The sequence below is a fragment of the Thunnus maccoyii genome, chromosome 14 (assembly GCF_910596095.1).
Source record: "Thunnus maccoyii chromosome 14, fThuMac1.1, whole genome shotgun sequence".
NCBI classification, from domain to species: Eukaryota; Metazoa; Chordata; class Actinopteri; order Scombriformes; family Scombridae; genus Thunnus; species Thunnus maccoyii.
Window position 1 is genome coordinate 4,079,162 of NC_056546.1, and position 27,703 is coordinate 4,106,864.

General features: G+C 40.2%; 1 protein-coding gene across 3 annotated transcripts in view; it reads left to right on the top strand.

Moving 5' to 3' along the window:
* Positions 1 to 27,703, top strand: part of atrnl1a (attractin-like 1a) — a 320,080-nt gene that overhangs the window by 252,944 nt on the left and 39,433 nt on the right. For all 3 annotated transcript variants that reach the window (XM_042432657.1, XM_042432659.1, XM_042432658.1), the window contains one exon: positions 12,130 to 12,225. In XM_042432657.1, the coding sequence (XP_042288591.1) occupies positions 12,130 to 12,225 (96 nt within the window). The remainder of the gene's footprint in view (positions 1 to 12,129; positions 12,226 to 27,703) is intronic.

Consider the following 27,703-nt stretch of genomic DNA (forward strand, 5'->3'; position numbering starts at 1 on the left):
TTGTCTGGCTCACTCACGGGCTCTTGTTGTAACATCCTCACTCCATCTGTTGTAAAGCTGTTTTTTTTTTTTTTTACGGCTGGTTTTCAGGCCGGTTTCCGGACCAGACCAAAGTTTAAGACGCGCCTCGACCTTTTGGATCGCTCGTGTGTGCGTCTTTCTATAAGCTCCAGCTTCAGCTCTTCTCCTGACCTCGTCGTAGCCTTTCCATCTCTTATAAAACTCTGCAGCTCTGCAGCTCTTCAAACACTTGTCACTAAGGTTTGACACACATCTAAAAGGTCATACCAGTGCATATTTGCATACTTTAGCCCACTTACTTGAAATGTCTTCCATTCCAAGTGTTTTGCCAACCATATTACTGTTTTCGAGTGCATTTGAAAATGCAAAAATGTAAAATATAGGCTGCATGATTTGTAGTTAAGGAGCAAAAACTTGCAAACACCATGATAAGCTCCTTGAAAGGGAAATTCCAGCAAAAAAAACCCCTGTGATCAATTCAGTTATTATTTTATTTATCCCCAAAGGGCAATTACTTGCGCAGAAGTTTAACACAGGAAGGAAACAGAGTGCACAAGATAAAACAATTTGAAACAAACATTTACAATGTATAAGCTGTAGGCTTGCAATGTGGCTCTGAAAAGTTTGCAACCTTTTTTTTTTTTTTTTCACAGCAGCTGATGTTACAGTGGATACTAATGTAGACCCGGAGGCATGGAAAACAAAGCGTAAGGAAGTCTGTACAACATTTTCAGACCACCTCTGCAACATATTCCCCTTCGCTTCTGGTGATCGTATGTTCAGTATGTTCCAGTAAATTATAGGGGTGTGCCCGAATACAAATACATTACTCAGCAAAGCACAAATAGTGGGTTTTATACGAATATTTGTTTCATACAGATATTTAAAAAAATATTTGTTTGTGGTGTTCCCCAGAGATAAAGCTGAGCTACTGACACAAGCAAAGTGCTCCCAAGGGACTCTCCATAACTTGTTATTCTGAGTACAAATACAGATACAAATAATTTTACTGCCTCAACAAATACAAATACAGATACAAATACAAATACTGGGATCTCTGCACATCCCTAGTAAATTAAGGCAGGGCTTCGGAAGTATGATACAGTGATAAAGAGACATAAAAGTATCATATTTAGCTGTCTAGGAGTGCTGTCTGTAGACATTTGGATGCCTTTATTTTGCTGGTTTCCATTGAAATCTATTGTAATTGCTGTGAATCTGAGCTGACTTCAGCCGCTGCCCTTTACAGCAGAACAAAATACAGACTTTTCTGAGTTCTGAGTTTGGAGTATTTGATGCTCAGATTTCGGGTGGTACTGGTTTTGTCCTGTAGCCACTCCTCAACAAGACTCTCAAGTGCTTTGTCCGGTTTCAGGGATGGTGTGTTGGAAGCTGGTGTGGAGTGGTGGATTTTCTCAAATGAGGATATCTGTACCCTTGTTTACTCTGCTCAGATCCTACTCTCCACGTACGGCCAAGAGACAAATGCCGTCTGGAAACTTGGCAAACATGCCGGAAATGAGATTTGTTATCGCCTCTCGATTGTGGTCCCACTGGCATACAAATTCAAGAGGCAGAGAAGTGTGTGTGTGTGTGTGTGTGTTTGTCAGTGTTAGTCTGTGTTTCTCTGCTAACACCTGTTTGTCTGCACACATCCAACAGACAAATTTGGCATTCTTCTTACAAGTTTTTTTTTTTTTATGATGTAAATCCACGAGTGCACCCATGTGTGTGTCCTTTTGTAAAGCAGCTGCATTGTATCGAACAATCGGACCAGCAGTGTCCCCGCAGACGCTACGTCTGGATGGATTCATTCTTTCTTCAATAGCTAATATCATATTTTATGCTGAGAGGCAAAGCTGCAAATCTTATCTGTCTCCAGTCACAGCAATGAGCTTCAAAAGCCACATAATGAGGGAATAATTGAATACTTATCAGTATCAATCACGCTTGTATGAATGTGCGTGTGTGTGTTATTTGTGTAGATTGTGTATTGTGGGGTTACAACAATGCTGTGCTCTGAGAGTAAGATACTGCGTGTAGCTCTTAATATTTCTTTCTTCAGAGTGTGCATCCATATGTCTTGGCATATTGGAGCGTGTGTTGGTATGAATGTATAGTGAGTGCTTCTGATTTACACTGCCAGCTGTGAGTCAGAGGCAAGTGAAGGATAAGAGTACATCTCATCCACGCCGGCCATATAGCATAAGCAGGATGTCAGCAGCAGCTCCAGTCCTCCGTCAGTGTCTATTCTAGATCCATTCAGCTAGAATATCGCCGTCACTCACAAGCATTTTGGCAGCATTCACAACCCAACATTAAAGCCTCTGGCAATGTGGCTTGAAATCACTTACATGAAACGGTTAGCTTTAGCATTGCTATGCTACACTTGTGAGCTACTTATCCACTCTGTGATTAATACAGATTTGGATGGTGTACCCAAGTCTGCTAGTTAGCTTAACACAGTAACTTTCAAACCATATCAGGCTAATTTGAATTCTCAATCTAGCTAAAAGCAAAGAAAAGTGCACTGCATTGTTTTCTCATGAGGGAGATGAGAGTAAGTGTTGTGAAGTCAGCCACGCCAATCATCTTTCTCTTAAATATGATTGGGCAGGTATTTATTAGGTAATAAATTCCCTTGCTTAGCCCCGCCTAACCGCAACCCAGTAACGAGGGAAGGGAGAGAAACTTTCCAAAGAATTACATACACTATGTCAAAGGCTATGTTCTCATACTTTTTAGGTGTTTACTATATGCACATTAGATCCCAAATTACATAATTAATAGCCAATCATGGATTTGCCTTTCCAGGGGCTTTAAACCAATGTAGTTATGTGCATAAGTTAGAATAAAATAGACTCAAAGCCTTAAAAGAATCAGACGCATGTGGAACAGATGAAAAAATTAATTTGGTGGTGGAGATGTCTCCTCCTATGATGATGAGGAAGATGAGTCTGAAGGCAAAACTCTGGATTTTACTAGTTGATGTTCCGACTCAGACCTATATTGCTATTTTCAGGATGTGATAATCATTTGGCATGTTACAGTTGTGGCACTCGACATGTTCTAGCGTACTTTTTTCAGAAAATGGATGCAATATGCATCTAGATAGGTGAAGATCATTGCTGGATTTGTTTTCTTGATCTGATTACCAGTAATGCAAGCAAGAGCAACAAGAGCTTATCCTTCACTTTACAAGTGTCACTTCAACGTGTAGATCATTGTTATATCATTAATCCATCCACCTACAGTATCTATCCTCTCTAATCTGCTCTAATAACCCTGTTCAGGGTCATGGGGGTCCACAGCCAATCACAGATCACATTGGGAAAGACTTTTGATTCGTCCAGGGTACAGGATAGGGGGTAGGTTAGGTTGTGTGAGACTGGAGCAGAGGTAAAGTTAGTAGTATGATGATAGCTGTGAACATCAATGCAATGTGTGTACAGTTTAGGCTATTTGTCCGTGAATAAATGCTCCTACTGTGCATTTAGAGATGTTTCTGGTAGAGCGGTGTGTTCTCCCGCTGAGCCTCTTTAATCAGCACGAGTGACGAATGAATTTGAAATCCTTAATTACAAACCAGTTTGACAGTCTGACACCCCGCATCTCCATTCTCCATGTGCCTGCTCACCAAAACTTTGCTCTGTGCTCCATAAGAGTAGTTAACATTGTAATATTAAAGATAAGATAATAGTGTTAAATATGTGATAATGTGATATTGTCGCACCAAGTACAGACACATGGGGAGCGGCTTGAATAGAGGAGACATTGCTATTTTTGTGTTGTGTTTAAATATTTTAAATAAAATGTTCACACGCTGTTGTAAATGTTTATTGACGTAATTAAATCTATTGCTTTCATAAAGCCAGATCGATTATTCAAAGCTGTGTCAGATTGAAGATTTTGAATAATCAGCTTGAGCATGGCTCGGCGTCTGACGGAGCTTTGAATAATCGACATGGCTTTATGAAAGCAATGCCGTTCAAGTTACGTGAATAAACATTTATAAGAGTGTGTGAACATTTTATTTAGTGTGTTTTACATTCAAAAACCAGCAACGGCTCCGCTATTCAGTGGAGTCTTGTGATTTGTTCACTCGCTCCACATGAAAGCGTCTTTCTTCACATGGATGTAACCCTTTACGTGCCCTTCCCTGCAATATTACTGCTTCATTCACAACACAGCTGCACTGGCATTTTCCCTGAAATGTTACTAGGTCTTGAGGTGGGAAATTGGCGGTACAGATTTCCCTGAACATGCTGGTCACCATCCTGGTCACACACTGCTGTGGGACGGCATCCCATTCTTCAACCAGCATTTGTTGCAAGTCAGCCAACATGGTTGTGTTGGTCACTCTGGCATGAACAGCACGCCAAAGCTGATCCCACAAGTGTTCAATGGGGTTGAGGTCAGGACTGCTGGCAGGCCAGTCCATCCTCTCGACTCCCAAATTCTGGAGGTAGTCTCTGATAAATTCCCCAAACTGACAAATGCTGGTTGAAGAATGGGATGCCGTCCCACAGCAGTGTGTGACCAGGCTGGTGACCAGCATGAGGAGGAGGCGCCAGGCTGTTGTGGCTGTGTATGGTTCTTCCCCACGCTATTGAGGCTCCTGTTTGTTAAATGAATAAATTGTTAAATTGCCAATATGTCTTGTTTCTTCAAACCTCAATCATCCGATCAACCAAACACCAAACAAGAGTCAATGGCAGAAAAAGCTGTTTGGCATTGGCAGAGAAGTTTTGGCATATTTTTCATGGGCGTAACCCACATACTCAGCTCTGCTGCTCATCCCACAAATGCATGTTCCTTACAAATGTGGCATCAGTTAAAAGGGAAATAAACAGGCTTTCCAATGGTATAAGATTTATTGCCAAGAAGCATTGTTACAACAAAGAAATAATCTACCAAACACACATTTCGTTACTTTTTGTGCTATGTTTAGGTTTCTTAAAACATAGTGTGATGTTTACATGCCTATACATACAAACAGGATAGTAAAAAAACCTGATTTAAAAACTTGAATATTACTGTGTATGTAAATGTACTTACCTCATTTGAACCATAAAGGCAAAACAATCTCTTCCCATCTCAACATACTTTAACAGGGTAAAATTCACTTTCAGAAGAGAGATGTTATTCCTTTAGCCAGAGACAGTTCAACTAACTTCTCTCCAAAAATTGAGATCCAGAAAAGTGAGACTGTAATTTGTTATGTCAAACGGATGTATAGCCCTGTCTTGCTCTACTGACACTGAAAAGAGGACTGATTTTGTAGAGTCACATAATGCTTGTATCCGGATTTTATATTAAAATAAGATTTTTGCCTTTTTTACTTACAGTGCTGAACCGTAAAATGTACTGTCACAGTCACACTTTTCCATCTGCTCCTTCTCATTTTTGCATTTACTTTGAGGCACCCAGCTGACGCCTTTTTTTAAGATGGAACTCTATTACACTCTTCATGGGACATTGGAGGACATACTAACCCAGTAGCTGTCGGTTTCAGCAGGGCCAATGGCAATATTTGGTATTGAAGATTTCTCAGCAACTTCTTTAAAAATTCAGTTTTTAATGGCAGGCATTGTAGCGTCGTCATGGTGATTCTATAACTTCTGTCGTTGCTCATCGTAGGACATTGTTAAACATTGACTTTCTTCCTGTGAAGCATGCTGCGGTGAATCTCTGACTCTCTGTGGTTTTGGTCACAGTCAGTAAGATTTATTAAGCCCTGTCCAGAAAGGGTTGTTTCCCTCGTATCTCTGATTAAAACATTAATCAGACCTAAACCTGCAGTTGTCTGTGGCATTGATCAAACCATCTAGTTAAGTTACAGATGGACTGGGTGAACATGCGCACTGATGTTGCATTAAATCTACAGAGGAAACAAGTGCAGTAATGTTGGATGAGAAAATGTGTTGTTTAGTAGGTTTCGCATCAGCAAATTCCACAGCGTTTGTTTATGTCAGGTATGTTTCTTGTGTCAGCGTGCTACTTATTCTGCTTTACATTGTCCAAGGTTTCCTTTTTCAACAAATTTGTGTTACTTAAAAATGCACCAATTAGCCTGAATAATTTTAACACCACATTAAAAGTTCACTGCGCAGCAAACCAGAACAGAATATCCATATGCGATCGTTGAACATCTTATTCCAAAAACCACGGACAGTAATCTGCTGCTGCAACAGATTCTACTCTTCTGGGAAAGCTGAAAGGATTTGCTTCCCAAATTTGCTCCCTGCGGTCGCCCACTGACGTTGTCCGGTTCATCCCAAAGGGTGTTGGATGGGGTTGATGGGGTCAGGGTTTTGTGCAGACCAGTTAAATTCTTCCACACCAAACTGGGGAAACCATTTCTTTATAGAGTTGGCTTTGTGCACAGGGCCATTGTGACGTTGACATTGAAATGACCTTCCCTAAAACTGTTAACACAAAGGTGCTGTAGCATTAAAGGATAAGTTCACAATTTTTTCAAGTCTGTCCTAAAATGAATGAACATTGAAACAAGTTTTTCTTGCTGTAATCATTCCTCCTGTTCATACTGACCATTAGAATATCCCTTCATATGCACTTACAATGTAAGTGATGGGAACAAAATCCACAACTCTCCTTCTGTTGAAGCTAATATGAAGCTTCAGCCATCCAAATGAGTCAAATCAAGTCAATATCTTTCAAAGTTACTTTCTTTTTAGTGCACAATTCCCTCTTTTTTTGATCCTTTTACTGCAGCTGAACAGAAACACTGTTTGTCGAGACACAAAGAGACTAAAAAAGACATCCACCCCCATGTGGAAGACATCCACTTTATTTGACTAACTCAGATGGCTGAAGCCTCATTATCATTTATCTTCTTTCAGCCTGGTCGCCAGAATAAAACGTTGGCACTGTACGTTTCTGCAAACCACAGAAACATTGAATATCTATGTTTCAACACGTGAAATACTTAGCATATCAACATTTCCAAAATACGTATCATCTCAACATGTCTAAAGTAACGTAGTTCACATGTGATCCATATGAGCTGATCTTTCCTATATAGGAGGAGGAGGTTAGTAAGTTAAAACATCATTATTCAACGGGTAGAAATGTTAATATGCTACGTTTGTAGAAATGTTGATATGATATGTATTTCACGTGTTGAAACGTATATATTCAACGTTTCTGTGGTTTGCAGAAACGTTCAATGCCGACGTTTTCTTCTGGCAACTGGGTTGCTTCTTTATGAACTTTTAAATACATTTTGTCCCTCATCATGTACATTGAAAGTGTATTGGAAGGGGATCTTTTAATAGTCAGTATGAACAGGAGGAATGATTACAGCAAACAAAACCTCTTTCAATGTGCATTTGGGCACCTGGCTAATGTTTTAAGATTCCTTTACTGGAATCCAAACCATGATGTGACCCATGTGTGTCCACACATATCTGGTCATTTAGTGTATGTTATTAAAAACCTTTTGTGTAGAAGAGACAAACAAACATGCAGTTCCAACATGCTGTCCAAAATGGCACGACCACTCGGAGGGTTTTTGTGTATATGTTTACATCAGTTTGTTGCCACAGGATACAGAGTAGATGCAGCTGCATCATTTCCCCCACAACTAACCCAACAACACACAAACAAACACATTCACATTGGCACATGTACATGCACACACACGTGTTGACATTACTATAGTTTTGACCTCACAAAGCTGATGCGGAGTTTAATTGCAGCCATAGCAGCGGTGAACCACTCCATGGGTTGTGAAACCCGTCATTTGCACAAGAGTGTATCCGAAATCAGCAAACACCACATTACACAGATATTTCCAATCCGTCTAACAGGACTGGCAATTTGAGCTTGCAGGTGCTACTTTGGTTGAGCCGCATTCTGTGAAGCATAATTCGCCGTGTGATTGGCTTCATTGTTGCAACACATTCATTTTTTCCTCCCTGGCTGTTTATGCATCTGTCTGTCCAGCTGAGATGGATGGATGGATGGATGAATGGATGCTCGGATGCCGTGCTTCCCCCTCCAGACTAGATAAACACAGGCGCATTCAATATGGAGTGAAATATTGACAAATACTTGCAGAAAATGTTTGCTTTTACTTTCCTGTGATTCAGTTTGAATTTCAGGCATCCGGCGAAAATCCTTGAAACCACAAAACTAAGAGTTGTTTCTTCTCTCTTCTTTAACTTAAACACCTACACACACACGGCTACGTCTCTACTCTCTCCCTGCTTTTTGTCATCCGGGTTGGTGGCGTCTAGCGTGGTGTTGCTTGTTTACAGCACAGCAGAGTTAATTAGCCGTTTTATGGCTGATTTACAGCCCGACAGGCAGACAGAGAAGATGGCCTCTGCCTTGTCCTTCTTGCCCACTCAAGGACTTGTCAAAGAGGGCATTAAATGAACACAAACACACACAAGTGGTCTGTTTGACCAATATGAACATGCACAGGTGCACAAACGTGAATAAAAATCTAGCCATGTACTCTAAACACACACATGCAATCATGTTCACTAGACTCGAAAATTCAGCGCTGAATATCACTCCTACTTTTTATATCCAAACATAATTCCACTGTTGATTATGACCCAGTTCTCCTTGATCATTTTGTCTCTCAAACACAGAAGCTGTGACTTTAGGGAGAAAGAGATGTGAGAACGCGACAGCAGCACACAAACTCACACGATAACGCACGCTGTTACGTGAGGGATGGAGCAGGTGAACCCGAGTGCAGACTCTTGAGACAGGCGGGTGAAACGAGAAGGTCATTTAATGAAACGGAAGCAACGGGAGGCTGTACGAAACAGGTTAACCAGTTCAAAGGTGCAGGCAGGTAATAAACAGGCAAGAAGGTTGAAACAGCAGGAACAGGTTAAGTACAGGATCAAGATGGCTAGAATGCAAGTGTCTAATCAAACAACTTCGACGAACGGGCAGGGAATGAACGTCTGAGACTGGTGTACAATATGAACTGAGGAGCTGATGAGGGGAAACGGGCAGCAGGTGCGGACGATTACCGAGTGGAAATAGGTGTGTAGATGAAGAAAGGAGGGAAAGTCCGAGAGCATCTGGTGGACAGCTTGAGAACGGCAGGTCTGGGGAGTTGGAAGAAAAGAACATGACCAGGGAGAAGTAATACAGAGAGCTGGAGGATGAGACTGCAGACTGTGACACATACAGCATGTGAACAAAGGTTCAGGTACTTAGATATACTGGCGTGTACATCTTGAGCCAATCTCACACTGCAGCGTTACAGAGAAAAGACAGGAGAACATGAAAAAAACACACATCTGATGTTTTACGTAAGGAAGGTAAAAAGATGACATCATATTCTGGGAGCTTGTAATATCCAGCGAGCGGACTACCTCTTATTTTACTTTTGTATGCTGCTTTTGGCCTACAAAACAACAAAACAACAGACTTAACTGTCTCCCATCTCAACACTGTACGCTTGTATAGATCATTTAAAGGCATTTAATTACCAATGGTGTCCTTTTTGTGGAGAGAACTGTCTCAAAAAAATACAAAAAGCATTTTTACTCTCACTAGCACCATCTTTTGTCTTTGTTTTTTCTTCTCTGTGTCTCGTTAACTGTGCAAATAGACTCTTAATTAACTCTTAACTTAATTATTTGATGAATCATGGTGTCTACCTATGCGAAGTAGCAGCCTTCAAAGGTCGTGCTCAACCCAAAATTTTAAATACTTACACTTAAAATTCAGTCAGCTTGAAGTGACAGTAAACTGAAACATGTTGAGAATCATGCAAAATTTAAAAAGTATTTTAAAATCAGCCAGAAAAAGATTATGAAATAATATAGAAGGTAAATAATTATAAATACAAACACAAGCACACACATGCATGTAGGCTACTTTATGCACTGCTTTATTGGCAGGATGTGTTTATTACTTTGTAGAGTTATTCTGCTTTCAGATGGCAGCTCTTTGCACATATTCACAAATATAACAAAACATGATGCATTTCTAAAAGCTGGAAATGTTTCAAGGGGATATATTACCTCATCTGAAGCTCACACACTGCACAGACACGCTTCCCTTTCTCTCTCTCTCTCTCACACAGACACACACACATATTCACCTGCAGGCTCTTTCAAATCACAGCTGACATCAGCAGGAGGCTAACAGCGATGCTAGCAAGCACACACTGTCATCTGAGCCGTGTTAGCGTAGCGGTGACAGCTAACAAGAGAAGACATCACATTAGCCGACACGGCGGCACGCTAGCGGAGCGCTCGCCGCCGCCGCCAGAGTGGCTGACTGCTACGATGTTGCTACAGGTGTAGTATTCATTCATGCTTAAAGAGTCTGACACTGACAAGCCAGCAGCCGGCGGCACACAAGCACAACACCTGACAGCTAGTTAATGTCAGTGTACAGCCTTTATTCAGCAACAGGAGAGGACACGGGGGGCGGGCGAGGGGGAGGGTGGGTACCACCGGGGAGCCGCTTCAGTTTAGGTCGAGGGTAACAGAGTGTGGAGGCCATTGACATTTAGGAGTGGTTCACTTCTTTTTTTCTCTCTTTTTGTTTTGCTTTACCTTTCCCTTTCTTTTCTTTTTGTTGTTGCTTCCGTCTCACAACCTTCTTGTGCTTCATTTCCTTTTCATTTTTCAATCCATCTCAGTGCTTTTTTCTGTTTTTGCCTCTTTTTTTGTTTACTTTCATTCTTCCAATTCTAAACTTTATTCCTTAAATCTCACTACATCCTCCTTCTGCTTATTTTTCTTTCCTTTTTTTTCTTTGTTTTGGCAATTTTCTGCTTTGCTTCATCTTTTTTTTCTTTCTTTCTTGCTGTGTCTGTTTTTCTATCTTTCTTCTAATCCCTAACTTCCCAACTAACTCAATGTGTTGAAGTAAGTGTGGTGCTGGTATATCTTTTGGTTGTTTTTATGTTTTTATCTCTATCTTATTCATCTTAGCTTTAGTGAAAAACCATCTCCAGCTGTAAACTCAGTTTTTCTCTTCTGCATGGGTCACATCCAAGATTCTCCCTTTGCCTTTCCGGCCAATCAGAGGTGTTTGTGGATGTGTGGCAGTGGCGGCGGGTGGGGGGGGGGGGTGACCAGGCACACTTTTTGCCGAAACAACAAGCAACATACTGATGATTAGAGCTTGGCGCATAATCGGCCAGAAATGAGTTTGTTTTGCGTGAAACAGGTGGCCACCCCCGAGCTGAATGTAGAAACAAAACCCCATTAACATGTCTGTAGTGAAGTGGAAAAAGCTGGGAAACAGGGCTTTTGATGGAGAGGGGGGGGTAGATGAGGGGGCAGTGAGTGTGTTGTTTTTTTTTTTTTTTCCACTTACTTCTTATGTGTGTGTCCTCAGGTACAGATAAACCTCTTTTCTCTGCTGATGCTGGTGTTTCTTTGTGTTTCGGTGTGTGGGAATATCGAGGCCTTTGTGTTTGTGTGTTCCCAATATGTTTTTTTTTCCTGTTCTGTGTATCTGTGTTTGTGTTTTCAGTCGGGGTGGGGGTGGGGGGGGTGTTCGGGCCTCATGCTGATAAAGGCCTCGCCGTCTGCCTTTGTTCATCTGACAGTTCCTCATTAATGAAGTTTCCCTGCCCTCCTCCTCCCCCTCTGACTCCCTCCATCACCACCTGCCATTCCCCAACCCTCTTCACCTTCCTCCTGCACGTCTATCAACCGTTCCGCTTTGATCTCTGCTCCCCACTTGTACCCATCCCTCCTCCTCTTCCTCCTCCTTTCATTGTTTCCTGTTTTCTTCCTCTACTGTCCTTCTCTCTGTCTCTCTTTCTACTTTTTTTTTCTTCCTCTTACCCTGCTGTTTGTCCATTTTCTTCCTTTTTTACCGCCATTTTTCTTCCTTAATCACACATGGTTGGCGGTTCCAGAAGCAGTATTATGAACAATTTGGTTTCTGACCGTCCAGATGGGTGTAAGGGAGAAACTGAGCGACGCTCTCCCCTCGAAGGCACTTAACCTCCTGTTGGCGCCTGTAGAGCTGCTCAGTCGCCAACAGTAGGCGACTTTGGTCTTATTGTACAAATTTTTCCCTGAAAGTATATGTTATATTAACAATCCTTTTCGTTTTTTGTTTTTTTTTTTCTGTCTCACTCTGTAGCAGCTGATGAGAGAGCGACAGCAGATGGCCAGTCGTCCCTTTGCGTCGGTTGCTGTGGTGCTGGAGGTGGGCGGCGACCAGGAGGAGCTGCTACAGGTCAGCAAAAAGACACAAACACATAAGGATGCAGAGATAAACACAACCAAAAGACCACACACACACAAAAATATTAAGGGAATCCATGGTGCTGTAGGGAAAAACACACACAGCTGTTGAGGGCTGTGTGTTGATTTGCATGACCCTTCCTGCTGAAATAGTAGCCCCACTTGGAAGGGATGTTACTGAGACTTCCTACTGGCATGATTGACACACAGAGACAGAGACAATAACAACGTAGACATTGATTTGGCCCTCTGACCTTCTGCCATGACTGCTGTTGTGGTCTTTTATGTGGATGTGTGTGGATACACAACAGGATGTCGTCACTCTAATGGTCGATTCACGGTCACTCAGAACCGCTTCTTATGATGTGTTTTCTAATCACGTCGGGAATCGAATGTGTTTATAGTTGTTCCAAATGGCTAAAAGAGAGAGACAATCAGACAGTCTCTCCTGGAAAGCGGTCACAGCGTTGCACTCGGTTGTTAACATGAAAAGTGTCAGAAATAGTCGTGTCGAGAATGAAAAACAAGAGCTAGAGAGAGAAGTTCAAAAACCCGGCTCCTTTCTCATCTCTGCACAGCTGACCAATCACTGTGTGAAGTGGGTGTGGATTTCAGTTTGTCGATGTCAGAAAGTTACAGAGATTGCCCTGCTTAGCCCGTCCTAATCCACCGTCTGAAATGTGTGAGGGGAGGAGATTACTCAGTGTGCTGTATAAGAATCTTCTAGAAAGGTGGAAGTGTCCTCGCCTAAGAGGAGCATCAGGAAGATGGCAATCAAACACAGTCTGTACATGCCCACATAGTGATGAGTGGGGTTTAATCAGACAAATGCTGTACTTATGTGGATAAACCATCAGGGCACTTTCTGCTTGTGGCACATTTAGGGAAGTGCAAGGGGATCAGATGAAAGCTGACAAGAATCCTGTTGTAATTTTTGGGTGATCTCGTGAAAAATGTGGTGCAAGGATTTCCTGTGAGAAAATAAAAAGTGTTTAACTCAGTTGTAATTGGACGTGAATGGAGGTGTGACCCATTAAAATGGCAGAGGTTCATAAAAGAAACATACATCATCTGGCTTGCTTTGAATCCCCAGAGCCATCCTAATGTGCAGTGTGAAGACATGCTGTCATGTAGTCTTGTCAACTCGAAAACAGTAGCAAGGCTTTTACCATCGTTTCTTGGTACCAAAAGATAAGGCTGCACAGGGTACAAACGGCTTAAAGTTGAGGAAATAGATAACGAGCTGTGTTTTCAAATGTCAAGACTATCAGTACTAAATCATAACTAGTTAATAGGGGTGTGCCTGAATACAAATACATTATTCGGCAAAGCACAAATAATGGATTTTTTTTACAAATATTTGTTTCATACAAGTATTTTAAAAAATATGTGTTAGTTAGAGGTCTGTCTGCATGAGGTGATGAGTTAAGTTTTAGTTCAGTAATCAGCGCAGTCGTCTATGATCTGGGAGACTCCAGTTGGAGACCTGGTGTGGGGACCTCCTTCATAAGGTAGTTTATTCATAAACACTTATTGTAACACTTTAATTTTCTAAAATTAAAAGTGTCATTTTTAAGCCTCTTTCCACTTTTATTCGAATACAGATACAAATAATTTTGCTGCCTCAACAAACACAGATACAAATACAAATACTGGGCTTTCTGCACATCGCTACTAGTTAATATAGTCCACATAATGCATAAAGTTTGCTACTGAGCTAGCATGTGAAGCCATCTAGCAAACTGCTCTTGTTTATAGTTTTATCAAGGGTACTTTTAGAATGATGGTAGATGAGAGGATTGCTCTTTGGGCAGCAGTTTTTGTTGCAGTTGGTCACACAAACAAATTCTTAATAGTTTATATCTTCCAGCTTGGCCATGTATTATCGATCTCTGTCAAAGGACATGCTAACTATCAAGGGGAAACATGACAATGCCCCTTCCCATCACCAGCTAGATCTAGGAGTTGGAGGTGCTGCCTGCCAAACAGGTGCAGCCAATGCAGCTCATCTCTACAACATCATCCACATCAAGCCTCGGGGAAATACTGACGTCAACAATAGTGACAGGCAAGGGAGCGAAAGTGCAGCTGGTGTCAGTCGAGCACTTTTCACTTAGTTGTCCATGTGAGGACAGAGCTTTCTCATCTCTTGAACATGCTGGCAAGTCGCCTTCACCCACCGGCCCTGAAGGGTCCTCTAAAGGCAGTGTGGCTAGTGGAGTGAGGGTGCTGAGAGAAGCAGCTGGCCCACTGCTCACATCAGCCTCTTGCACAAGGAGATCACAGAGTGCATTTTCCAACATGACACTGGTACTTGCAGTGAAAAGCTAACCACCGAACCAAATGCTCCCTTCTCCTGAGGGGGTGTGGTGGATGTCAGTTGTAAAGTGGTGCTTTGTGAACAGCAAATAGTCCAATATGACAATGAGACATAAAGATTTGAAGATAGAGAGTAGAGAGTAGCTTGTCTTTGGATGGCGGAGATGGTGAACAGTAGGAGTGTGCCTGAATACAAATACATTATTCTGCAAAGCACAAATAGTGGGTTTTATACGAATATTTGTTTCATACAAATATTTAAATTATTATTTGTTGGGGGTGTTCCCCAGAGATAAAGCTGAGCTACTGACACAAGCAAAGTGCTGCCAAGGGACTCTCCATAACCTGTTGTTCCCCTTCTCCTTTCCACAAAGTTAGGTTGTAAAAAATAAGCAATAAATGAAAAATACAAAGCAATAATCACCTTTGAAGTTCCTTTCTACATGTTACAAGGTGTGCTGTCTCTGTGTTATGGGTGTATAAATAGGTAGAGGTCTGTCTGCAATGAGGTGATGAGTAAAGTTTTAGCTCAGTAGTCAGCGCAGTCGTCTATGATCTGGGAGACTCCAGTTCAAGACCCGGTGTGGGGATTAAAAGTGTCACAGAAACAAAAACAGGATTTTTAAGCCTCTTTACACTTTTATTGGAATACAAATACAGATACAAATAATTTTGCTGCCCCCAAAAATACAGATACAAATACAAATACTGAGATCTCTGCACATCCCTAGTGGACAGGATGACTATGGATAAGCCAGTAGAGTCCTGGTGAAATGTATAGGAACAGTGTTGCTGGAAGTTACACTGTGAGTACACACTAATTCCTTTAATTCCATCCACGTTGCGTCTTAGTCCCACCTACTGAAGATGCAAGGAGAGACACAAGGAAAAGATGTGAGGAGAGAGTAAACAAGGAAACACGATTTTACAGGAATGAGGACGTCTTTTCCAGTCTTGTGAAGACATTTCTGATGACAGAATCTGCTGTCAGTCTACTTTAATAGCTCTGTAGCTACCTTTGATGGTTTGGACTTTGTGTCAACACATTTGAAGTGTCCAAATAAAAATAAAGGTGTACAGTTACCCCTAACAGAGCAGAATAAACACGAATACACATGAATAAACATGAATACACTGTATTTATACAGTGTACAGATCAGTTCTGTTCAGTTGCTGAATGCACATGAACTATTTCTGCTGGCAGAATGCGTTTATTCTATTTATTAATTATTTTGCATCTGCATTTATTGATATTCTGATCGTAAATCCATTATTTAATAACATTATGATTAGAATGTCTTACAAACTGTATACATTATTTATGAGGCCAAATGTTTTCAGAAATGTGGAAATTATGTAAATATATATCTCCACATGAACTATAGTTCCTACCCAACGCACGGGGATTTCCAGCCTCACACGTGACTGAATGGAAATGACGATAAGCAATTAAAATGTGTTTCTTGCTGAGTGACAACAGACTCTCATCCTCCTCTCCCTGACTATAATATCATCTATGATAAAAAATTAAAGGGGGAAATAACAGATCATAAAAAGGAAAACATCTTTTTAATAAAAGAAGAAGGTTGTTTATGGTTCTTTTGTTGATACAGACTCACAGTTTTTAACTAGATGATGAATCAGAAAACAAATAAAATAAATCTGTCTGTCCACTCCAGTATAAGACTGCAGTGATGCACTGTCCAATTACTAACTGGTTTCCAGTAAAGGAGTGTGCTGGCTGGTAAAAGACTTCCGCAAAAGTTGGTGTGATGTGTTCTTACTCAAGCCTCCCCAGGAGAGATCTCTCCTCGATCCTCAGAGCAGAAATATGACCTTCATGATGGTGGACTGGAATGATTTCTGGATCAAGTGAGGAGCGAGGAACGATCAAATAAAGGAATCTGCACGTACAAGAAAAGTAAATTTCATCACCCTTCATCAGTTAGTGCTACTAAATATTGACGATCATCTTAATCTTTTGGAAAATGATTGATAATGTTTCTTAGATACTGTTATATGGTATAAGACGTGTAAGGTAGTAATTTAACCGACCTTGCCTTGACGTGAGTCGTTTCAACATATTAATAATCCTGATAGAAGTGTTGCATTATGGGGAAGTGAACTCTGACCCCTGAGCTCTGTCACACCACCTTAATGCCGCAGCGGACCAGGTGACAGATGTTGCAGGAGATTTGAGAGGTCAATCAGCCAGAATGAAAGCCAAGGGAACAATAAACCTCATTTATCAAACGACACGCAAACACATTTGCATGGAAGGATTTATTAGATACACGTTGAGCTCAAAACAAACACTACTGAACACTCAGCTCACATGTTTGACATTTTAGTAAACGCAGAGAGGGTGATAGACTTTTCTCCATTTAGTATTTCAAGAAAATTCAGCATTTTCAAGTCAGTGTGATATTCAAATGACTTCATTTTAGATGCAGAATTAGACTTAAAGGAACCACTTTAATATCTGGATGAAACAAAAACTAATAACAAACCACAATATTAATATCTCTAGCTGGCACTGTGTGGAAATGCAGCTCTGCATAACAATCTTTTAGTCTGAATACTGTTAGAATAAGTAGCACAAATCATATATTAAGTTCAATTTTCATCAGATGAGAATAGATTTTGTTTGGGATCTATCAACCTCTTTAAACATCATATGCAAGTGACTAATTACTGTTTTGTTGAGTTTAAATTACTGTTGAAGCCTTCAGTAGCCTTTAAATTAAGGGATATTTTCGATTTTTAGACATTTGTTATCGTAATATTTTAAAATTCCAAATCCTGTCCACCCGGCTGCCCACTAAACCAAAGTCCACCTTCACATATCTGCCCTCCCCGCTTGAGGTTTCATCTCCTCTCACGGTTTAAGCTGAAGGTTATAGAGACAATAGTATGGAAGACTATCTGCGCATGATGTTTAATTAGTTTTAGCTCTGTTTTGACCAGGTTGGACTTGGCTCAGTTCAGTTTGGTTCAGGTGCCTGTGGAAACCTCCAGAGTACCCCCCACCCCCTTATCTCGGCCTCAGCCCGGTTTCCATTTCATTCTTGAAGGTGAGACACAATGGGGCAGAACACTATCTTCACATTGAGGTTAATTACACAACATCTGGTTCATAGTCAAGCATGGAGCTTAGCATAATTGTGTAATGAATGATGGAAAGGGAACATTTCCATGCTGCCCCGCTATTTAATGTCGTCCCGCTTACGCAGAGTGACAGAGTACGCTTAAACAAATAGAGTCATCATCACCCCATTTCATGCCATGTTTAGACAGCGAGCAAGCAACACAACACCTGTTGTCTCCATACTGGCACAGTGATTTGGTATACATCGGAGGGATGGGAAGGTGAGCAAATTAGGTGATGAAGATATAATTCCATGCAAAGGAGCGCGGTGCAATTTGATGCATAACAAATATGCTGAGTTGTGCTCTTTTTGTTATTTATTTTATATTATACAGAGATTCTATTTCTCAATTGTATATCTGCAGTTGACATATTATAAACAGCTGAATGTGGAAACCATTTCCTTCCATTTTTGTCATGTTATCCCCTTCTTTATATCTCCAGAACCATTGTCAATGATTCCTACATCTAAAAAAACACTATGCAGAGACAAAAAAGAAGCAGAAAAAGGAAAACAGGCACCAGTAGTAGGGTTGCCAGTTGTATTTCAGTTTCACTTGTGATATCAGCAACTGGTGAAAGAGGTAGGAGAGCCACACCTCAGGCTCCGCGGAAGTATTAAAAGAGGAGATCTTCGGGCGACCTTGTGTCTGATTCATGTCAGGTGCTCTTTTGTGCTGCCATATGCTTAAATACCGTTTGTTCTTGCACAGTAGAAGTCGACGCCGTCCCCCGAGCTTCCCTCTTAGGTGTCCTTTCAGAAGTTAAAGTCTGAAGCATCTGTGTTCAAACCGCAAAGTCTTTTTACTCTCTGTCTCTTTAAGAACAAACGACTTTAAGGATCCATCACAATACTATGTATAAATTCATGTAGACGTGTGGTGCGCTCAGATTCCTCAGGACACATCAAGGATGAACTTAAAATGCTCTCCAGGTGGTTATTCCTTCAAAAACATCTTTTCTGTCCTCCGAGGACTCGCAATTATAGGTACTCTTCGGAACGAGAGCCTTCTATCATTTCTATTTGAAGAAAGTTTTCACATGGTGAGGTGTCTGGGCTCAGTTAATCTGTTATAATGATACAGCTACGTGTGTCACAGCTGGAAGGAATTTTTTGTTCTGTCCTCTAAAGACTTGCAATTATACTCTTCAAACAAAATGTTGAAAAAAAAAAAAAAAAACACATTGGGCAGACTCCTGTCAGTGTTGTGAGAAGAAAGTTTCTTCATGGTGAGCTGTCTGAGATAGGTTAATGATACAGATTACATCTGTCACAGCTGGAAGGAGATGTGTTGGTCTGTTCAATTTCATCCAAACTCTTGTAAATTATCTGTTTCCAAAGGACGACAAACTCCAACCTGGCAAAGGCAGAAACCAGATGCTATTTTTACAGTATCTCATTTTAATGAACTTGTGCTGTACTTATATATGCTGCAGAAATCTAGTGGAATATAATAAAAGTATAAAAATAATGTTTGATTGCTTTTAAATCTATGTCTATATATGTTAGAGCGTCTCTTGATTAGCAGCTCTTGTATATGTATGTAATAAATACAACTAAAGGTAGGTGAGAAAGTATGTTTTTTGTTATTTGGGGGAATGGGCTTTTTTCACAGCTGACATTTTTAGGACCCTGAAACTGAAGCAGGTACCTGGAAATCAGCTGTCATTCATTCTTTTATTATTTACACCTGTGCTTATACTTATACCGCTGTCACATGTCAAAATGTCGTCTGTGAAAAAGGCCTATTTAGGAAAAGTTATCCTTTATTTTACTAGTCCATAATTCCTAAAGTAAATTCATCTGTGGTATAATATTGGAAACTTTATTATCCATTTACAGTATATTGAATCGCTGCTTGCCTGTAGACAAATTTCATATTTTGCATGTTCAGTTGGCCTCTTGTGCACTGACTAATAGTGTCTATCCTACACTAGCAACTGATTAGAATTAATTATTTGGAGGTGGACCAATTAAGAGCTGTATAAGTGTTATCCAAGGCTTCACATAAACACATAAACATTGTTGATTTATTAAAGGAGGACACATCATGAACATTTCCAGCTCTCTATTTGTATTCTGGGGCTCTACTGGAATATCTTTGCATGATTTACAGTGAAAAACTCCTTATTTATCTTATTCTGGCCCTTTATGCAGCCCCTCAGTTCAGCCTCTGTCTGAACAGGCCGTTTTAGCTGCTGTCTCTTTAAGGCCCCGCCTGCCAATGAGGCCACTTTGTTTTGACTGGTTAGCTTCTGCAAGCTGCTACTCGGCAGGCTTCTGCTTGGGAGGCGACGTAAACAACAACAATAGTTGTCGGATTTCGGTTCTTCTTTCCTGTTCTTGACAGGAAACTTCTCAAATACATCCTTACATGTTTGAGCTGAAATCTGATCCGACAACAAGCATTCAGAGCAGAAGCCCTGGCTTTTTACTTGAAGGTGACATTTTTACATAAGTTCAGCTCAAGTTTTGGAACTTTGACCATGTTTAACAAAAAAAAAAAAAAAAAAAAAAATCACAAAAAGTATATGTCCCCTTTAAAACTGATTCACTGAAACACTAATTCTGCCTTCCACCAATAGCAATAACAACAATAAACTCCTGAAATATAAATACTCTATATCCATATATTTGTGAGATGCCATTGAATAGTAAGATGCTTACAGTAGTGAATGGGCTCCTGCGTCTTTCCAACCGCAAGACTCCATATGTTAAACGGCGGTAAAAGCCACTACATCACAGAGTATATGGCCCTGTTTTCCAGCAAAAAGGCCACCCTCCTCCACTCCCTAACTTGATCAGAGCTTTACAGCGTGTCATGGCTGCATTACAGAACACAGGCAAAGTCATCAGCATAAATCGATGGTTTCCACTGCCTCCATAAAGTACCGCCGTTACGTCGTAAAGCTGATGAGCCCCACAGCAACTAGCATCTGCACGCCTCCGCCCCGCGAGAAAAAGCAGTCCCCCACCTTGCCGCTGATTAACGGCAGTCTCTTGTTTTCATAACGCTATTTAAAGAAAAGAATGAATCAATTTCATATCTTATGTTTTTAATGTGGCGTATTTATTCTTCAATTGCTGGGATTTAATATGCCTCAGGAAAGGAGGGGAGGTGGGTGGAGGGAGATGGGAGGAGGGGAGGGGCGATGATGGGAAAGAAGCAGATTAAGAATATTTATGACACCTGGGAGTAATGTATGTTTGGTAGAAAAACACAGGACTAAATACTGATTTACAGTACCTGCACACACACACCACTGCAGGGCTTATCAGATAACATAGAAGCTTCCATCAGGCAGAAAAGAAAAATATGTACAAACACATGAAAACACACAGATTTGTATTTGTGGTAGACGATTGCATGTACGCTCCTTTGGTTTACTTTGGCTTCGCAGTCACCTGTGGCTCTTTGTGTGTATGTGCGTGTGTGTATAACGAGTGATAGGCATGGTCGCAGACTCTCTCGCACACAAATACACAGCAATGTTATTAACTCAATAACTCACACCTCTGTCAACACTAACGAGGCTAAAACAAACCCATTCCTCTTCATGTTCTCTTTGCGCTTTAACAAAGAGGCCTTTTTTTCCCCCCGCTCTTCTTCTTTTTCTTCTTCTTTTTTTATCATCAGACAGATTAGAAAAAAGTGTCCGAGGCCACACGTTTTTTCATTGGCTGCAAGAGAAACACCTGCAGCAGCAGCAGCAGCATCAGCTGAGCAAACAGACTGACTGTCTTCAGCCATCTCTCTTTCTCTGTGTCTCGTTATCCCTCTCTGTTTATCTGTTTCTTTCTACTCCGTCTGTCTGTCTCTCTGAGATACATTCCACAATGTTTATTTTTTAGGAGTTTTTTTTTCTGGGAAAAAAAAGGAGTTCATGCACAGAAAATAATACTCCTGACATACAGTTAAAAAAAAACTGAAGCAGTTTGTTTTTCTCTGTTTTCTTTGTTTTTTTCTTTCTTCCTACCAGCAATTTTATCCCTTTGCAGTTATCAATAAAGTGATTCATGGTGAGGACGAATAATGGCAAGTGCTCAGTAAGAGAGAAGTACAATTTTTGATGTTAAGTTATTGCAAAATGATCATCAAACATGTATAGACTCATAAAACACAACAATAAGTAGCTCCTGCTGAGAAGCTTCTGGGATCAACATCTTAATATTGTTTTGTTTTTTGTCCATAAAGTGTCATTCAGTTACAGTTTTATATACTTAATGTGGTTTCGTGTCAGCATTAAAGTATACATGTGATTGTGAAGCTGTGCCACCTCAAAAAAACTAAAAGTACAGTATAGGGATGTGCAGAGAGTCCAGTATTTGTATTTGTATCTGTATTTGTTGAGGCAGCAAAAATTATTTGTATTTGTATTCGAATAAAAGTGGAAAGAGGCTTAAAAATCCTGTTTTTCCTTTTATTACGCTTTTAATTTTAGAAAATTAAAGTGTTACAATAAGTGTTTATGAATAAACTACCTTATGAAGGAGGTCCCCAAACCGGGTCTCGAACTGGAGTCTCCCAGATCAAAGACGACTGTGCTGATTACTGAGCTAAAACTTTACTCTTCACCTCTTCGCAGACAGACCTCTACCTAACAAATACTTTTAAAAATATTTGTATGAAACAAATATTCGTAAAAAAAAAAAACAAAACAAAAAAAAAAACACTATTTGTGCTTTGCCAAATAATGTATTTGTATTCGGGCACACCACAACCAACCACTTATTTCTAAGAGGACAGATATCAAATTCGATGCTCCTCCATGTCCTCTCAGATGTCTGATGCACATGTGCAGACGTGTAGTTGTTCACCTGAAGATTGAGGCCACAGTTAAACAGCTGAACTCCTTATATAAGCTGGATTCTTCTTGTTTGTATTTACAGAAATATATATCTCACATATGGTCAGATATGTATTTGAAGTCAGTTGTCCTCTCCTCCAGTGCTGCCGAGAACCTAAAGAGGATTCAGGGCTGTCAGATCAACTTAGAAACTGTACTTTCACTTTCTTTTAGTTTAGTTTTTTTTTTGAAATTGTGACCAACCTCTTGCTGAGGAGACACACACACACAAAAACTGGGCTATAAAAATGTGGCTGTCAACATTTTATGACTGGGGCTTTGTCTTATATTTTAGAGTTTTTACAGAATTATTTCATTCATGGTTTGTTTTTAATACTTTTTTATCAGTCAGAGACACTTTTTTTTTTTAGTTGTTCTTAGCTGTAAAGAACATCTTGCCTTTTTCACCATACATACCCCCCCCCCCCCCCCTTCATATTTCAGATAGAGCAAACAGATGTTTCATTTTTATCTTTGTTCAAACTTCATAAAACCATATTTTATTTTCAACCTGTATTCTGTTGAACTGACACTATCCGCAGCGGCGTCGGTATCACAATGTTTCAGATGTTCTGGACTCTTTACGAGCCTTTCACACTTCTTTTATAGCTCACATCCAGGCTCACTACCACCTGTCCCTTCACTTTTTACTCAAGTAAATCATAAACATGTGGATCCCAGATATTTCTGCTTGTCAGAGAAATGCAGTAAATTAAGGTTTATTACAACTTCCAATAAATGGTTTTACAGTTACATATAGTTTGCCACCATTTAGCTGTAAATAAGTTTAAAAGCTATGATATTAGTGTTTAATATTTATCTAAGTTTATGGGTCTAATGAGCCAACAAACTTCACTTATTAAGGCATTGATATGATATCAGTATGTTACAATATTTACTAAAGTACTAAAAAATGGTAGATTAATCTCATGCTCTTCCCAGTGAGTCAAATGGTAAAAATGTAAAAAACTCATGTTCTCAAACACTTAAAATCTTATGTTTTGACAGAATTTAGTCCACTTTAACCGTCCAATTTGTTATAAAAATGCAAACCACAAGAATTCTCCCAATTCACCCAATGGAAAAAAAAAGTTAAACTGCAAACATTGTGTTTGTGTGGCTCTAGTTTCAGTTTGAATCAGATATCTTAGTTCAGTGGTTTCCAGTCTGGGGGTCAAGATAAATTCTGAGAGGTCGCACGACGACTCAAGAAGCAGAAACAACCTGACAAGCACAAAAATCAAGCTTTAGTTTAACTGTTCAAGAATGTCCATAATAAGGCTACCAGCATAGGGAGCAACAAGTAAACCTGCTTCATTTTAAGGGGTTATAGCCTTAAATTTTGGATTTCACTTCCTTTAAGAGATCACAGCTGAATCGCTCAAATGAAAGAAGGCACATGAAGAACAGGAATACGCTGAAAAATTTGACATTTATTTAGTTTGATGTTGTCTATCAATCTTCAGTCAGTTTCTCTTCTCGCTCTTTGTTCCTGTCCTCCTCCACTTCTCTCTTTCCTCTCCTTCATCTTTTTCCCAGCCTGTCCATCCCTTCCTTCTAAAATCTTTCATAATTTGTTTCCTCTCCTCCCTTCTTTTTCCTTCTCCCTCCTGGTGTACAATCCATCTTCCTTTCCTCCCCACCCTCCTTGTTCTCCCTCTGTCTTACTCTGTCCATCATATAGTTTAGTGCCAGTTTCAGGTTCAGCTGACCAAGCAGGCGCACCCATTATGTCCTGAACACTCAGCCAGTGAAGGAACTGTGTGTGTGTGTGTGTGTGTGTGTGTGTGTGTGTGTGTGTGTGTGTGTGAGTGTGAGAGAGAGAGGGAGCAACAGAGACAGAGAGAGAGAGAGAGAGGGACCTTGCCAGCATGTCTGGATTCTCAGTTTTGGGATGCACAGAGGCGACATATTATGTATATAGGAAAGAAAAAAAAAACTATGTGAATATAGAATAAAGTAGTGTGTGTGTGTGTGTGTGTCTACAGTTTGTGTGCACGATAGACGAGAGCTGAAGTGAGTAAAATTGAGTTGAACGCAGCAGAAGTGGTTTCCTTGGCAAGGGAACAGATGGATACTGTCTGCCAATAAGAGCTTCAGCAGGTTAGAGGTGAATGTGTGGTGTGTGTATGTGTGTGTGTGTGTGTGTGTGTGTGTGCCTGTATACGTGTGTGTTGGACTGAGTCACATCATGAAATACAACCCCGAACCATGTGAGCAATTTGTCACAGATGTGAAACACACATAGCAGGTAAAATACATTTTATTCTGTTATGTGTGTGAATGCGGTTTGCTTCCTGTCTCCTAACTACAGTAAGTATTGTTTTTTAGGTGTTACTCTGTTGATATTTATCTTTTTTTTTAGTTTGGTACAGAGATTTGTGGTCACTAAATATGTTGTTCGTTTTTTTTTTTACGCAAAATGATTACACTACCTTTCAAAACCACATCAGTAATACATTGTATCACTGTCCATATTGCAATAATGTAAAGGTGCTGTTTATGATGGTTATGATGGTTTTTAGTCTTGGATTCTAGTTCAGTTCAGTTTGAGGATTCAGTGTTAAAGTGGTTATAATATATATTTATAATGTATGTATCAAATGTCAGTGTGTAATGTGTTGAACATGGCTCTGCAGCTCCGCCCAGCTTTACGGAGCTTTATAGTGAGTTTCAGCTCATTGTTTATCTGTGCGGCTGCAACTTTACTGTTCTAATTCACTCCCAGCGCTCTCATAGTGTCGTTTTTGGGCTGTAGCAGGCAGCTGTTTTCAGAGAAAAAGCTGTAAAAAGCCACTGTACACTATCTGCTCAGCACCAAAAGGAAAACAGACAGTTAGCTGTAGACTAGCTGGTGAACATAGTGGAGCATTTAGCAGCTAAAGAGCCAGATATTTCCCTCAGGAGTTGGTAGAGAGTAAAAACAGAACTAAAAGAGAGTGAATATTGGACTTAGATTCACCAGGTGGACAGAAACACGACTCCAAATGAATGATAATGTTGCTCCGTAACTGCTGGATGTGGAAATAAACAACTGTTTGCTAACAAGTCACAGTTGTGTTCACTACTTGTTTCTGCTGCCCCCAAGTGGCCAAAAAATCAGTTAATGCAGGTTTAAAGATTTGTTTGTTACTGTATTTCCTAGTTGTTGTTTTTTTTAAACTATTGTCAATCTATCCCTGACTTGAATTGAAACTTGGCATAAAGTGCTGCGGTGTGCATTTTCCCTCCTATGAGGGCACTAGATCAGCAAAAACACATCTGGGATGTCATAGAATAATGACATATAACTTATTTTGTCATGTAGGCATAAAGTCTTGTTTTGGGAGTTACGCTGTAAACTGTATATTTTATAAAGGATCATCCTGCTGGCCCTGCTGTTCAGTAAGCATCACAATGCTGTAGCAATAACACATCTTCATTGGTCTTCATTTTATTGTCTTGTTTTGATGTGACAATGTGACAAAATTGGAATCCATCTGAACTAAATCCAACAAACAAAAAAGAGTGTAGCAGACAGATGAATTGTTATAGAGAGGAAGAAAGAAATTAGACTCAATAGAAAAGCAATTAATCTGACTCACGGTGAACTTTGTTTATTACAGTAGATGTTTTTATTCTGGAAGTGGGAAGAATTGCAAAGGAGAGAAAAAAAACAGTGCAAAACAGAGTGGGTTGACTCAGCTCAGAAGTAAAACTGACAGTCAGAGAAAAAGACAGTAATACCGTCTCCTTTATGCTCTGTATTTTCCTTTTTTGCTTGCAGCGAGACGCTTGTGAGCTAAAGGGCTTTTGGCCTTTATGCTGAATTGCATTTCACCAAGATTCGCCCACGAGACACTCAAACAATTCATCCTGGACGGTTGGCGTGCTTGGCCTTTTTTTTTTTTTTTTTTTTGCTCAGCAGTGGCAAACTCTGAGCAGAGTAAATAACCATTTCTGGGTCAGGTTTCCTCAAAACACCTCAGAGGACCAAGTCAACAGTGCACTGAAGAACCCAGACCGTCAGACCTCATCTTTACTCATCATCAGGCTCACTGTCTCACTGGCAACTCTCTCATGGACAGAAAAATACTGGTGTCTGATGAAAACTTCATACAAAGATGGCGTTTGAGGAACAAACACAAGTTTAATGGTGTCCTGTGAAGTTTTCCTGTAAACTAGGGGTGTGCCCGAATACAAATATGTTATTTGGCAAAGCACAAATAGTTGTTTTTATACGAATATTTGTTTCATACAAATATTTGTTTTTGGGAAGAAAAAAAACAAAACATGTCAAATAGCAGTTTGCAGGTGGGTTACATCATTATCTCCTCTGTTCCACTGTTACATCTATCAGGGGTAAGTCCCAAATGGACTCTCCATAACCTGTTGTTCGCCTTCTCCTTTCCACAAAGTTAGGTTGTCAAAAATAGGCAAAAAATGAAAAGTGCAAAGCAAGAATCACCTTTGAAGTTCTTCTACATGTTACATGGTGTTCTGTCTCTGTGTTACAGGTGTATAAATAGGTAGAGGTCTGTCTGCAATGAGTCGATGAGTAAAGTTTTAGCTCAGTAATCAGCGCAGTCGTCTTTGATCTGGGAGACTCCAGTTCGAGACCCAATGTGGGGACCTCCTTCATAACGTAACCCTAACCCTTTATTCATGAACACTTATTGTAACGCTTTAATCTTCTAAAATTAAAAGCATAATAAATACAAAAACAGGATTTTTAAGCCTCTTTTCAATTTTATTCCAATACAAATACAAATAATTTTGCTGCCTCAACAAATACAGATACAAATACAAATACTGGACTCTCTGTACATCCCTACTGTAAACAAACAAAATTTAGGAATACAATCACTGTCACTCACCAAAACGCATTGTGTGTGTCCTTGTGATCTAACAAATGCGTTGAATCAATTTGCTTCCTCATTTGGACGACTGATTTAAGTATTTTAAATCCTTCCCGTGTTTACTAGCTTGCCGTCTTCTTCTTCTCCGCCTTTGTCGGTGCATTGCTGTATTTCTCGGCATTACATCCACCTGTAGATCAGTAGAGCAGTTTGAAACTATTGGTAGGACTGTGTAACAGGTCACTTGTATGCACGTGCATGTATATCTTCGGCTCCACAGCATCACTAGAGGCCAAAAACTCCACAGAGAACCTTTA